General features: G+C 36.4%; 2 protein-coding genes and 1 long non-coding RNA gene across 3 annotated transcripts; 1 reads left to right on the plus strand and 2 right to left on the minus strand.

Moving 5' to 3' along the window:
* The first annotated feature begins 337 nt into the window (after window positions 1–337).
* Window positions 338–765, plus strand: LOC145801657 (uncharacterized). Its single transcript, XR_014343289.1, has 3 exons — window positions 338–465; window positions 563–592; window positions 682–765. It is a non-coding gene; the product is annotated as an uncharacterized LOC145801657 (long non-coding RNA).
* Window positions 766–8,800: 8,035 nt separating this feature from the next.
* LOC145800480 (UPF0481 protein At3g47200-like) lies at window positions 8,801–9,724 on the minus strand. Its single transcript, XM_082890167.1, has one exon. The coding sequence runs from the start codon at window positions 9,722–9,724 to the stop codon at window positions 8,801–8,803; it is 924 nt and encodes a 307-aa protein (XP_082746293.1).
* Window positions 9,725–9,736: 12 nt separating this feature from the next.
* Window positions 9,737–10,336, minus strand: LOC114268056 (putative UPF0481 protein At3g02645). The gene has a single exon (XM_028209156.2). The coding sequence runs from the start codon at window positions 10,334–10,336 to the stop codon at window positions 9,737–9,739; it is 600 nt and encodes a 199-aa protein (XP_028064957.2).
* Between the last annotated feature and the right edge of the window lie 3,963 nt (window positions 10,337–14,299).

A 14,299-nucleotide genomic window follows, 5' to 3' on the forward strand; every position in this document is an offset into this window, starting at 1 on the left:
GCAGAAGGGAAACAGTTGATGTTCAAATAGGCTGATATTTAATCAACATTAGTAATTCAATTAAGGCCAAGGTTGTAGTTAATCATCAATTTCTTAATTTACTTTGTCTTTGTAATTGTATTAGTTCAATTAATGTCATATTATAGTTGATGACAAACCATTGTCTATGTTTCTAATGTCAATTGATGTTATATTGCTTGCAGATTATTATGGGAAGGAAGAGGAAGCCTGATCATCCCCGGCGCATGATGTCTGATGTGCTACATAACAGGACATCAGTAGCACCACCATCAGAGGAGGCATCACATCGGCTAGCATCGGAGGGGCCATTGGTACCACCGTATCGACCACCATCAGTGGCACCACAGCAGCTACCATGTACTCAGCCTCCACGCCTACCATCGGTGCGTCCACCATCAGTGGCACCACAGCAGCTATCATCATCAGCTTATGAGCCATCCGCAGGTATATAAATTTGCTTTGATTTGTATGAAAATTATTTACACATACATTTATTTATGCTCATTATATATAACTTGTTTATTCTCATTGTATTTTGTAGACCCTTCGACTTCTTCACAGCCCACCTCAGGTTTATTTGATATGATTTGTATTCACATTATTTAAATTTGCATTTGTTTATTACCATTGCATATTATTTATTATTATTGTATATCGCAGGTCATGTTAGTTCTTCATCAACCTCGACTAGGCGTGGTAGAGGATGTGCCAAGGGCATTAAAGAGTGAGGTACTGGTAAAAAGCTGGACATACAATTTGATGGAAATTACTGCCCATAGGGGATAACGTGGCCAAGTTAACTACTCAACTTGGCATTATTGTGCAGAATGGTAACATTGTTCCTCTTACTTTTCTTGACTGGAACAATGTGCCTGATGATATTGTTGATGCTATCTGGAAGGATGTGAAGGTAAAAGTATATTTTTGTCCACAAATTCGAATTCCAAATTTGTGTTATACTTAGCCTTAAACTTTGAAATTGTGTTTTATAGGACAATTTGAATATATGTCCAGAGGAGTACAAGCCAATCTGCATGAAAAACGGCAACAGCATATGGAAGGATCACAAGAACAAGCTCAAGGCTAAATATTTCAAGCCTAGAAGCTCTGATCCTAATCTGAAGGATGATGTTCCTATGAACATTGTGTCAAGCTAGTGGGAACAATTTGTGGAGTATTGGCGTACTTCCGATGCTGAGGTATACAATTACGTTATATTTATGATATGTAAACATACAAATCATATTTACATACTTACATTTGTTGAACCTGTTATGGAAAATTGCAAGTAGGAACGCTAAAAATCGGCGAGCTCACGGCATAGCTCATACCACAGGGCGTACTACTTTCTCTCAGATACGGCATGAGGTTTACATTTTATTGTTTTATTTTTGTATATAAATAAACATTGTATATTTGCAAATTATTTGTATTCTAATTTTCATATTTCTAAAAAAAATGTAGATGACCAGTAAGGGAGAGTCTACTGATAAGATGAATGTTTGGCTTATGACACGTAGAGTAGATGACCTAGAGGTTATCCAGACCTTGGTAGTTTCCAAACACCTTTGATTGTATTTAAAGTTTATTTTTTGTGTGTCAACCATCTTAATTTGGCATATACTTGTATGTCTTATTCAATACAGGATGAGTTTAATCGTCAACTCTCTATGCTACTTGAGGATGGTCGGACTTTCGAGGCTAGGAATGCCATTTTCCATGAGTTGATAGGTCATGACAGACATGGATATTGTCGCACATACGGGAGAATTGTGCCTCGGAGAGCAGTGTATAAAGATGGTGCTAGGCTATCACAATCAACACCCCAGCCATCGACTATTGATCAGATCACGCAGCAGGTTCGTGCAGAGCTAAGGGATGAGTTGAGGGAGGAGCTGCGAGCAGAGTTCTCTACACATTTGTAGCAGATGAGAGTTGAGATGATGGCCCTTGTGTCACAGGGGGCGAGTGTGGACCCCAACAGACAGGTTCCATATAAATTAAATTGTTTGATAGTTCAATTTTCACTCAAGATTATGTATAAAATTCGAATATGATTAACACATTATGCATTGACTAACATAGGTTCCTGATGCATCGAGTGGCCACCTGGCATTTAGGGAATCTGTAGAAGACGAGAATCCATATACACCACCACCAGAAGATTAGGTATAAAATGTATCTTTGCATTCTAAGCTAAAATGTATCTTTGCATTCTTTACATTCTAAGTTAAGAGACTTGTGGGAGAAGACGGGACTAGTTAGAGCCGGATTTAGCATGAAACTTGGCACATACGACCACCTAGGCACGAGAGACTTGTGGGAGAAGACGGGGCTCGAATCGGGTTCCCGGTTTGAGAGTTAGAGCCGGATTTCACTTTAGGCAAACTAGTTCCTTAAGAAACTTAAATTCGAGGAGTTAATGCCCCAAAATCACCAAACGGCGTCGGTTTAGGATGAAACTTGGTGCGCACGACCTCCTAGGCACGAGAGACTTGTGGGAGAAGACGGGGCTCGAATCGGGTTCCCGGTTTGGGAGTTAGAGCCGGATTTCACTTTAGGAAAACTAGTTCATTAAGAAACTTGAATTCGAGGAGTTAATGCCCCAAATTCACCAAATGGCGTCGGTTTAGCACGAAACTTGGCACACACGACCTCCTAGGCACGAGAGACTTGTGGGAGAAGACGGGGCTCGAATCAGGTTCCCGGTTTGGGAGTTAGAGCCGGATTTCACTTTAGGCAAACTAGTTCATTAAGAAACTTGAATTCGAGGAGTTAATGCCCCAAATTCACCAAACGGCGTCGGTTTAGCACGAAACTTGGCACACACGACCTCCTAGGCACGAGAGACTTGTGGGAGAAGACGGGGCTCGAATCGGGTTCCCGGTTTGGGAGTTAGAGCCGGATTTCACTTTAGGCAAATTAGTTCCTTAAGAAACTTGAATTCGAGGAGTCAATGCCCCAAAATTACCAAACCGCGTTAGTTTAGCACGAAACTTGGCACACACGACCTCCTAGGTAGGAGAGACTTGTGGGAGAAGACGAGGTTCGAATCGGGCTCCCGGTTTAAGAGTTAAAGCCAGATTTCACTTTAGGCAAACTAGTTCCTTAAGAAACTTGAATTCGATGAGTTAATGCCCCAAATTTACCAAACGGCGTCAGTTTAGCACGAAACTTGGCACACACGACCTCCTAGGCACGAGAGACTTGTGGGAGAAGACGGGGCTCGAATCGGGTTCCCGGTTTGGTAGTTAGAGCCGGATTTCACTTTAGGCAAACTAGTTCCTTAAGAAACTTGAATTCGAAGAGTTAATGCCCCAAAATCACCAAACCACGTCGGTTTAGGACGAAACTTGGCACACACGACTTCCTAGGCACAAGAGACTTGTGGGAGAAGACGGGGCTCGAATCGGGTTCCCGGTTTGGGAGTTAGAGCCGGATTTCACTTTAGGCAAACTAGTTCCTTAAGAAACTTGAATTCGAGGAGTTAATGCCCCAAAATCACCAAACCACGTCAGTTTAGGACGAAACTTGGCACACACGACCTCCTAGGCACGAAAGACTTGTGGGAGAAGACGGAGCTCGAATCGGGTTCCCGGTTTGGGAGTTAGAGCCGGATTTCACTTTAGGCAAACTAGTTCCTTAAGAAACTTAAATTCGAGGTATTAATGCCCCAAATTCACCAATCGGCGTCGGTTTAGCCCGAAACTTGGCACACACGACCTCATAGGCACGAGAGACTTGTGGGAGAAGACGGCGCTCGAATTGGGTTCCCGATTTGAGAGTTAGAGTTGGATTTCGGTCTAGTCAAAATTATTTACTAAACTATCTTTCTAATTATATAGTAGTTAATTTTTTTATATTTTTCTGTAATTAAAATATTAACACCATTATATTGTTATTAATTATTTTTATTTTGTTTTTTTCAGATATTTCCTGAGTAGCAGTTTGCTTCGTGTGGAATGTGGGCATGTAAAGATTATGACCAACTTCTGTTTTTGTAACCCACGAAAGAATCAAGACGAAAACTTTTGGTTTTGATTTTGATTTATGTTATTTAAATTTGTGACCAACATTATGTATGTATCATGTGACCAACATTATGTATTTTCATCATTTGCCAACTTTTGTTTATGTATGTATTTATATTATTATGTAATTTTTGGATTTTTTTGTAGTTATTTTTCATTTGCCAACATTACATCATTTGCCAACATTAGTTATTTTATTTATGTATTTATATTATTATATCATTTGCCAACATTACAGGTTATTTTTATATTTTTAATAATTGTAAAACAGGTTTTTTTTAAAAAAATTTTTTTTGAGACGGCAGCACACCCCGTCGCAAAAAAAAAAAAAAAAAAAAAAAGTGCCAGGCTTTTTGCGACGGCAGCCGTACTGTCGCAAAAGGTATGGAATTTATTAAAAAGCAAGGCTTTAGCGACGGTATAATTGCCGTCGCCAATAGTCATTAGCGACGGCTCAGGTTGCCGTCGACAATAGTCAAAAGCGACGACATTTTTTAGCGACAGGATTTTTGCCGTCGCACAAACCTATTTTAGCGACGGAAAGCTTGTGCCGTCGCAAAAAAACCCAGATTTTCATCCATTATTGGCGACAGAAAATTGCCGTCGCAAAAAAGAAAATTTCCCATCGCAAATACAATGGCGATGGTCGCTAAAACTCTTTTGCAACCCCCTTTGTTGCGACCCCCACTTGCCGTCGTAAAAAGAAAAATTACCGTCGCAAATAGCTTTTGAGACGGCGTGCGGGAGTATTTGCGACGGCGTTTTGCCGTCGCAAAAAATAATTTTTTTTGTAGTGAGGCGGGTGTAATTTATCCTCTTTTTTTTTTTTTTTATTCCCTATAAATTCACTAACATGTTCACATACATTCAAACTTTGTCCAATTTTTATTTTTTATGTTTGACAAAATTCAAAGATGAAGAGGACAAAAAGAGGATTGAAGGTGTGAGATTGTGTGAAATTCCCCTTCTTTTTTTTTCCAAGTTTGGTATATCATGTAGGGACAATTTGTTTCTTTATCCTTTTTCCTCTTTATTATACAAAATTTGTAGCAAAACTGTTACATAGTTTCACATGAGGTAGGTCCACAGGATAAAATTGTTTGAGTATTAATCTTCCAAACCAAAAAATTTTACAATCATTGTTTGAGGTGGGCCTTGTTTTTAAAAAATCATAAACTTTGATGGTTTTTATGGCATATTTCTTTCTCATTTAAATATCATACTTTCCACTGTTTATTTTTGTAAATTAATTTTTAAATTAACCTTCAAGCCCAAACATGCATGGGATATAAAGATGAATTCTGTTTCAAGACTTCCAACATTTTTGCCAAAGCAAGCATAGGTTGTGCTTTATTCTCCCCCAAAAGTGCAGTCTAAGAACAAGTTCTTTCTGCCATGGTCTGATCTTTGCTTTCGTATTTAAGAATTATTATTATTTTTTTTTTTTCAAGTATGTTCTTTTTGTTTTTTTATACTTATTTCAATTTGCGTGCGCCTTACTAATTCTGAAACCTTGAAGCTAATAACCGAGTAGACTGGTGGCCCTTTAAAGTCATTCGAACTCAAATTTTAAATCTTATTCTCAATTTTTACCACTTGGTCAACTCTTAAATTTTTTTAAAGAATGTATTACGCTAAATTTAGGATTTTTTTCTTAACGAAACCAGATGCAAGTGGAACAATGATTAGGTAGTTCCAAAATATCACATTAGAATATCAATTAGAATTGTTAATGTGATATTTTTGAAAAATCGCAAAACATGTTAGAAGATCATTCATCCATTTGAAGAATAAGAAATAAATTAACATCTAATACTATTTATTTATTTTTGAAGACCGGTCCATCTAATACTATTAATACATAAAAAACTAGTATCTATTTGATCATAACATGAACAAAAAGAGAAGTGATATCGATTATTTAACTATAAAATAAGAGTGTGTTTCTGTTTGTTTGTTTGTTTTTTTTTTTTTTTTTTTTTAAGATATTAAGGGCATTGATATCCACACATAAATAAGGGCAAATTGGGAAATGCAATAAATTAGTTTTTTTTTTTTCTTTTCTTTGATCAGGGGAATAAATTGGCATGCTGAATTCAACATTTTCATTACCATCGATAGTTAATAATCAAATAATGAAAAAAAAATATTTTAAATGAAAAAGTGAAGTTGATCAATATTATTTCATTACCGTGAGGAAGATTCTTATAATTGTCAAAAATTTTAATGGAAGTTAAGCATTGTTTGACATTGATTACGGTAGTCAACTTTTTTGTGTTAGGACTTTTTAGCGTGATTGCTTTAGTCTCATTTGGTTTTTGATTTTGGGTTTTTTGACTTTTGTGAGAGAAAAAATGTAATGATTATGATTTGAATGTGACATTTTGTTTTATTGACTTATATAACTTATTTTATCTTTTTGTGCTTTTTCAGTCCCAAAATATTTATCAAACGAGGACTTGATTACCACGAAATTGGTCAATATTATTTCATTATCGCGAGGAAGATTCTTATAATTGTCAATAACCTTAATGGAAGTTAGGCTTTGTTTGGAATTGGTTACGGTAGTCAACTTTTTTGTGTTGAGACTTTTTTAACCTGACTTTTTCAGTCTCGTTTGGTTTTTATTTTTGGACTTTCTTGACTTTTGTGAGAGAGAAAATGTAATGATTATGATTTGAATGTGACATTTTGTCTTATTAACTTATATAGCCTATTTTATCTTTTTGTACTTTTTTAGCCTCAAAATATTTATCAAACGAGGACTTGATTACCGCGAAGTTGGTCAATATTATTTCATTACCAAGAGGAAGATTCTTATAATTGTCAATAATCTTAATGGAAGTTAAGCTTTGTTTGGTATTGGTTACGGTAGCCAACTTTTTTCTGTTGGGACTTTTTAGCCTAATTTTTTTGGTCTCGTTTGGTTTTTATTTTTGGATTTTTTTTTGACTTTTGTGAGAGAAAAAGTGTAATAATTATGGTTTGAATATGACATTTTGTCTTATTAACTTATATAGCCTATTTTATCTTTTTTGTACTTTTTTAGCCTCAAAATGTTTCGAGCAAATTACACTAACAGTCCCTATAGTTTGGGACTCGCGTCACTTTGGTTCCCAACTTTTCAATTGTGACATATTTGACCATGAATTTTGAATTTTGTTTCAAAAAAAGACAATTGAAGATACCATTGTTTAATTTCAAAGGCAAAATTGTCAATTTAATAAAATATAAACTAATTTGACAAAAATAAATGTCAAAAAAATATTTTTAATTTTTTTAAAATTGTTTTTATCTACCAATGATAAAATTATGTAAAATTGATAAAAAATAATAAAAATTACATGATTAATTTTTAAAAATTAATTTTACATGATCATCATCTAAACACATAATAAAAATTAATTTGGTAAAAAAAATAAATAATTGTCTTAAAGATTTATCAATTTTACATAATTTTATTTTTAGTCAGTTGAAATAATTTTTAAAAATTCAAAAATATTTGTTTGACATTTATTTTTGTCAAATTAGTTTATATTTTATCAAATTGATGATTTTACCCTTGAAAAATCTAATGATATATTCAATTGTCTTTATTTAGAACAAGATTCAAAATTCAGGGTTAAATATGTCTCAATTGAAAAGTTAGGGATCAAAGTGACACATGTTTCAAACTATAGGAACTATTAATGTAATTCACCCAATTGTTTTTCAAACAAGGACTTGATTACTGCGTAGTTCGTCAATATTATTTCATCATGGCGAGAAATATTCTTATAATTGTCAATAATCTTAATGGAAGTTAAACTGTGTTTGACATTGGTTACGGTAGTCAACTTTTTTGTGTTAGGACTTTTTTAACCTGACTTTTTTAGTCTGGTTTGGTTTTTATTTTTGGGCTTTTTTGCTTTTTGTGAGAAAAAAAGTGTAATCATTATGGTTTGAATGTGACATTTTATCTTATTAACTTATATAACCTATTTTATCTTTTTATGTTTTTTAGCCCCTAAATGTTTATCAAACGAGGACTTTAATGGTGTTTTGAGAAGTTGGTAAAAAATTAATTCTTTGGCTTTTTGATGGCTTCTTTGTGTAAAATAACTTCTTTTTTTTTGACTTTTTTTGTGTAAAAAAGCTAAAAAACTAAAAAATTAATTTTTTTTAGCAAGTTCCCAAATTGCCTCTTAGTATAATTTACCCTTTGTACAAATTTCATGTAGGGGCATTGAATGCCTCCCATGACTAATTGGACTATGATATTCAACATTTCGTTACTATCATGCAGATATGCAGTTTAAATTATTAAAAATTCGTTTGTGTTAGTTTTAAAATTATAATTTGAGTGTGAAATTGTATTTTGAATTACGAGTTTTTAATAATTTCTTTCTGTCTTTTTTTTTTTTTGAATGTGACATTTTATCTTATTAACTTACATTCATCCTCACCAAAGAAAAAAATCAAATGTCTCTTTCTTTCTGTCTTTTTTTTTTTTTTTTGGCTCAACTCTTATTTTCTTTCATGCTCGCCAAAGACAAAATCACAACACAACCAACAGAAGCAAACCTAGAAGCAAACCAAAACATTCACAAAACATCACCAAGAAACAAGTATCATGTTGTCTAGTGGGACACAATCCGGGTCTAAAATTGCGAAATTGAACATTCACAGATGCTACCTAACAGACCTGTAGCATCTTCTTTATTCAAAAATCCTTGGCGAAAACGATCTTGTGAGGTTGGAATAGTCACTCATTTTCTCGAATTTGTGCTATTTGTGCTAGGATTGATAGCAATATATGTCTGAATAAAGCTCAATAAAATTGCTAAAATAGCTCCAAGGAAAGCGAGAATAGTCCAAGGGGTGTCAAAATGGGTATGCAACCATTCAATCATCCACAGTCTCACCTTGTTCTTATAGTGCTTTTCAATTTGGTTCTGGACATCTTTATAGGCATTAGTGTCAGGCACCATGTTCTTGGTTATCTTATTGAAAAGCCCAGCCACCTCTTCGTCGGTACTAAGGTAGTTTAGAAGTATTCCCTTCTTTCTCAGTTCATTCACATCATCAACATGATCAATCAGTGTATCCATAAACCATATATATGAGGTGACTCCGAAGTCATTGTGACTATTAGGACACATCTCATAGGCTACCAAGTTCAGTAGTAAAGACTGGGTTGAGTCATCAATTATCATTGGAGGAAGCCTTAGGATTGCTCTAATGAAGAGAGGTCCATACCTTACATCAGTAAAAACTATGTTTTCTTGGTTAGGCCTGAAGATGATCCCAGCGGTCTTGAGCTCTTGTACTGAACGATACGAGTACCAATTGTTTCTTTTTTCTTCAGGACATAATTTATTGAGAAGGTTGATGAGTTTCTTCAATATTGTTGAGTAACAATCGTTGCCTCCTCCTTCTCCTTCATTTTCAATGCCAGTAAGATTGAAAGCATTTGGTTTAATAAGTTGCCTGTGCACGAGTTCTAGAAGATGAGCTGGTTTGCCTAATTTTGTTGGTACTTCTGTGTGCCTTGTTTTTGGGTTGGTAATGCATGTAATGCAATTTTCCATCACTTCCTGAAATGAATTATGAGGAGGACGACGTGGCCACATGTTTTGAATGAACTTGTTAATCAACTCCAAGCCTTTATCCTCTTTGAAGTTCGAGTTCATGGTCATCAGTGCCTAGAGGACTTTGAAAGAAAGTTGATTCTCGAGCAAGAACAAGTCACGTTGTACGAAAGCTTTGTTGTGATTCTTTATCTTCATTTTGGCTTCCTCTTTTTCGTTTTTCTTGTAGTAAATATGTTGGAGGTTGGAGCAACCATTGAGGAACATCATCCGAGTGAAGTTCATGTCATCAATATTAGTGCCCTTAGCATAGCAGTTTCTTGCCTCAATAGCGACGTCTGCAACCTTGTTATACAAGTCGGTAATTGAATATGATGGTCCACAACTTTTGACATACTCCCTTGTGAATCGAAATTTGATTTCTTCGAACGATTTGAGGTTTGGGTTCTCGTGGTGGTAGGGACCAATAGAAACTAGTTGTGGCTCATAGCATTTCTTGGTGGACTCGATCCCTATCTGCAAAAGCGTTTGAGGGACTTTGTGTATTTTATGCTTTGGCATTGTGGTGTTTGAGGACTCACTAGACTCAATTTCTTCAATCATTATCGAACTTAGCCACACATTGTTGGGCTGTGGCTGTGGTTGTTGCAGTTGTGGGTTCGGTAGGCTATAGATTACAGCACTTAGTTCACTGTCACAAGATGGAACTGACATTGTCAGTAGGTAGGTAAGAGGATATACACAATCTAGCAAGAGGTAATATAATTTTTATCTTATGATTCTTTATCTGCTTAAGATTTGCAGTTCTAAAATTTATAGGACACCTTAAAGTACTTTAATTAGCAATTATCTTGTATCGTATTAGATTAAAAAACACTTAGCGAGTGTCATTATCTGCATGAGAATCTTCATGAAAATAAAAATGAAGTAGAGCATTTCTTTTTTCTGTTTCTAGTCTTTTTTGTCTTTTTATGTATATAAAAATCACAAGCTTGGAGAGTTTTCTCATGGCAAGCAGAGCAGCAATGGGTGGAGGAAGCAGAGTAGCAGTGGGCGAATGGCAACCAATCTGGTATGGAAAGACGATATGATCAAAGGGAGGATTCTAGGAAAGGTAATCAAGGAGTTTTTACGATGATTGTTGACAACCTTCCATGGTCAATGAACCCAAAAGGTTTGTTCGCGCTATTCACAAAATTCGAAATTGTGAAAGATGTTTCCATCCCAAACAAACTTAGAAAGGCTAGTAAAATAACGTTTGGATTCGTTAGATATCATTGCCCAGCGGCTGTTGAAGTTGCAATTCAAAAAGCTAATGGATTATGGTGTGATGATAAAGAATTGCAAGTGAAGTTAGCAGAGTTTGAGAAGATAAGAACAAATGAGAAGGTAGGTGGGCCCATTAAGAATGTGCTTGATGGAAAAGGACGACCACAAGTCCATTTGGGAAGAAATGATGAAAGAGATTTTAAGGTTATGATAGGACGTCGTTCCCATGCAAAAGCTGTGTTAAAAGGCAACGAATCTGAAAATGAAGGGCGTGTCATTATGGGTGATGAATCAAGTAATGGATGGTTGTATGAGAATGTCATTGTTAAACTGAAATGGTATTATGACTTCTCAGATTTTTGTCAGGATGTCTAAGAAAAGGGGGAGGTAAAATAGCTGTGGTGTCATTCAAGACAGTAGAGGCTAAGAAGTCACAGATGGTCCTATTGGAGGATTGTCTAAAAGAATGGCGTGAATCAATTACAGAGTGGCAGAAGGGTATGCATATAGAACAGGAGAGGGCAGTATGGTTAAGCTGCCATGGGGTTCCTTTGAATCTCTGGAACACTAATATGTTTAATAAAATAGTTCGAATTTGGGGTGAAGTTATTTGAATAGATGAGGACACATCAAACCAGATATCCTTCAACTGTGAGAGGGTGAAGGTTGCAACAAGAACAATGTCCTTAATTAATACCGTAATACAAATTAGATGCGAAGGTATGCTATATCCAGTTAGAGTGTGCAAAGAACAAGTTATGGTTAATAAATTTACTAATAAATCAGGTAAGTGTATGTCAAGTCAGAAGAGAGATGATCTATGCAGTGCAATCGGAGAAGAGGAGCAGGAGATTGGAAAGATTGTAGAGGTGAACGAGGCTAAGGTGGAAGGCCCAATTGGAATTATGGTGAATATGTGTGCTGAGATGGCACGATCACAGAGAGTTAATTTGGCAAACACTGTATCAGTGGTAGAGGGGAAGATATCCAATGGCGGCTCCACCTCGAGAGTGGAAGAGTCAGTGGAGGTGGGTTTGGGAAACCAAAGGGTAATTAAAGCAGGCATGGAGAGAATTAACTCAGAGAATTTGAATGCCATACAACTATTTAATGAAATGAGTGGGCTGCTGGAAGGTAAGGGTAATGGGTTCATGAGAAGCATTAGTGAGAATGGGCTTAATAACCCAAGGATACCATTGGAAGTGGATTTGGTTAAAACCCAATGTGATGGGCCAGGATTTGGGCTTATGGGAAGCAATTGTAACTCAGATAATGAGGTGTCACAGGCCCAGGATGTTGGGCCATCATCACTTTATGTTGAGGCTTCATTTGTTAGTGGCAACACGGATGGGAAAAAGGGAGAGTTAAAACAGAGGAAAAAGTTAGTAAGGAGGAATGATAGTAGAATCTCGGCAGACAAGCAAGGGAAAGCAAGGGGAGGGAGAAATGAAAGGAAATGAGGTATAGTGGGTATGGGAAACTAGAGCAGAGGTGCTGTCTTAAGAGTTAAAGCTGGGTTAAAAGCAAGATCGGATGCACATGGGAAGGTCACGAGTAAAGAAAATTCCAGGGCAAGATCAAAATTGGAGTTGATTGGGAGAAATTTTCGTAGAGAGTTGACACCACAGGAGGAGGTAGAAGCAACAATATGTATGGGCAAAGCCTTAGGCATATGCTTTGGTGGGAAGGAAGGGGAAGTGAAGGAAAAATTAAAAGCTATGGAGATCAAGGATAAAATTCAGACAACTTCAAGGGCTATAGATGCACAGTTGGGAGCTGAAGTGCAAAATTGATTGAATGTATTAGGTGGATACAAGTGTTATATAATGTGTCTCTATGGAGCTTTTATCATGGAATGTAAGGGATTTGGGTAAAGCTGAAAAGAGAAGGAGGTTCAAATTATTGCTCAAAGATAGGAAAATTGATTTTGTTTTTTTCCAAGAGACAAAGAAAATTGAGGTTACACCAGATTTTTTAAAATCACTTTGGCCTGTGAATGAAATGGAATTCATGGTAGTTGACTCTGAAGGGAGGGCAGGTGGGCTTCTGTGCATTGGGAAACCAATTGTTTTCAAGTTGTCCCAGTGTTGAAGCACAAGGCATTTCATTGTACTCTCAAGTACTCTCCTGCCATATTTTAACTCTGTCATTATCAATGTTCATGCTCCAAATGAAGTTAATGCGAAAAGTAGATTCTAAAATGTGTTATATGGGTTGAGATCTAGCTTCTGTAATCCCTGGTGTCTAGCTGGTGACTTCAATGAGATACGAAAATCTTGGGGAAAGAAGGGGATGCTCTAGAAGAGATAGAGGAATGAAAGACTTTAATTTATTTATAGAAAATATGGAGCTTCTTGATTTACCCATGTTGGGAAGGCAGTTCAGATGGTGGACTCTAATGACGGAGAAAGATGGAGTAGAATTGACAAAGTGCTCATGTCAATGGAGTAGGTAGAAAGGTTGAAGTTAAAGTTATGGGGTTTAGAGAGAAGTGTTTCAGATCATTGCCCCTTGTTACTAGTTGAGGATGGTATGGATTGGGGTCCAAGGCCACTCCGCTTCATAACCGCTTGGACCCTACATCTGAATTTGGAGAAGTTGTGAAGAAGTCCTGGGATGATTCTATAATTACTGGCTGGGTAGGTTTTTCCATTATGAATAAGCTAAAGGTTCTACGTTCTGTTTTTAAAAAATGGAATATGGAGGTCTTTGGCAATGTTACTCATTCATTGTAAGCAGCGGAGGAGGAGCTTCATGCCATTGATCTAGTGGTTGAATCTAGAAGTCTTGTGGAGAATGAGGTTAAAAGAAGGAGAGAAGTTCGAAAGGAAGTATGGCCATTAAGTAGGAGAGAAGAATGGTTGTGAAGGCAGAAGTCTAGTGTTAATTGGAGTTTAAAAGGAGACAAGAATACAAGATTCTTTCATGTCATAGCTACAAGCAGGCAAAATAGAAGTCTGCTGAATTTAATTAAAATGGATGGGGAGATTCATGAGGATCCACAAAATGTCAAGCATGAGGTAACTCAACACTTTAGAAGCAGGTTCTCTGAAGAGTGGAAATTTCGACCTAAGCTCCAAGGTGTCTTCAAGTCCATTGGTCAAGATAATGATTCTAATAGGCTGGTCACTCCATTTTCAGATGAGGAGATTTGGAGAGCTGTTAGAGAGAGTGATGGAAATAAGGCACCAAGACCTGATGGTTTCAACTTGTCTTGCTTTCAGAAGTGTTGGAAAGTGTTTAAGAAGGATATCTTGCAATGCTTCAAGAAATTCTATGATAATGGATGCTTAGCAAAAGGTATTAATAGTTCTTTCATCACACTGATACCTAAGTATGGGAATCCATGTGGGGTTTCAGATTATAGACCAATTAGCCTTATTGGATCTTTGTACAAAATTCTGTCTA

The sequence above is a fragment of the Camellia sinensis genome, chromosome 10 (genome assembly GCF_055761805.1).
Source record: "Camellia sinensis isolate YWXY chromosome 10, ASM5576180v1, whole genome shotgun sequence".
Lineage (NCBI taxonomy): Eukaryota > Viridiplantae > Streptophyta > Magnoliopsida > Ericales > Theaceae > Camellia > Camellia sinensis.

Coding starts and splice junctions, on each gene's coding strand:
- LOC145800480 (XM_082890167.1), bottom strand. CDS start 9,724: ATGAACTCGAACTTCAAAGAGGATAAAGGCTTGGAGTTGATTAACAAG.
- LOC114268056 (XM_028209156.2), bottom strand. CDS start 10,336: ATGTCAGTTCCATCTTGTGACAGTGAACTAAGTGCTGTAATCTATAGC.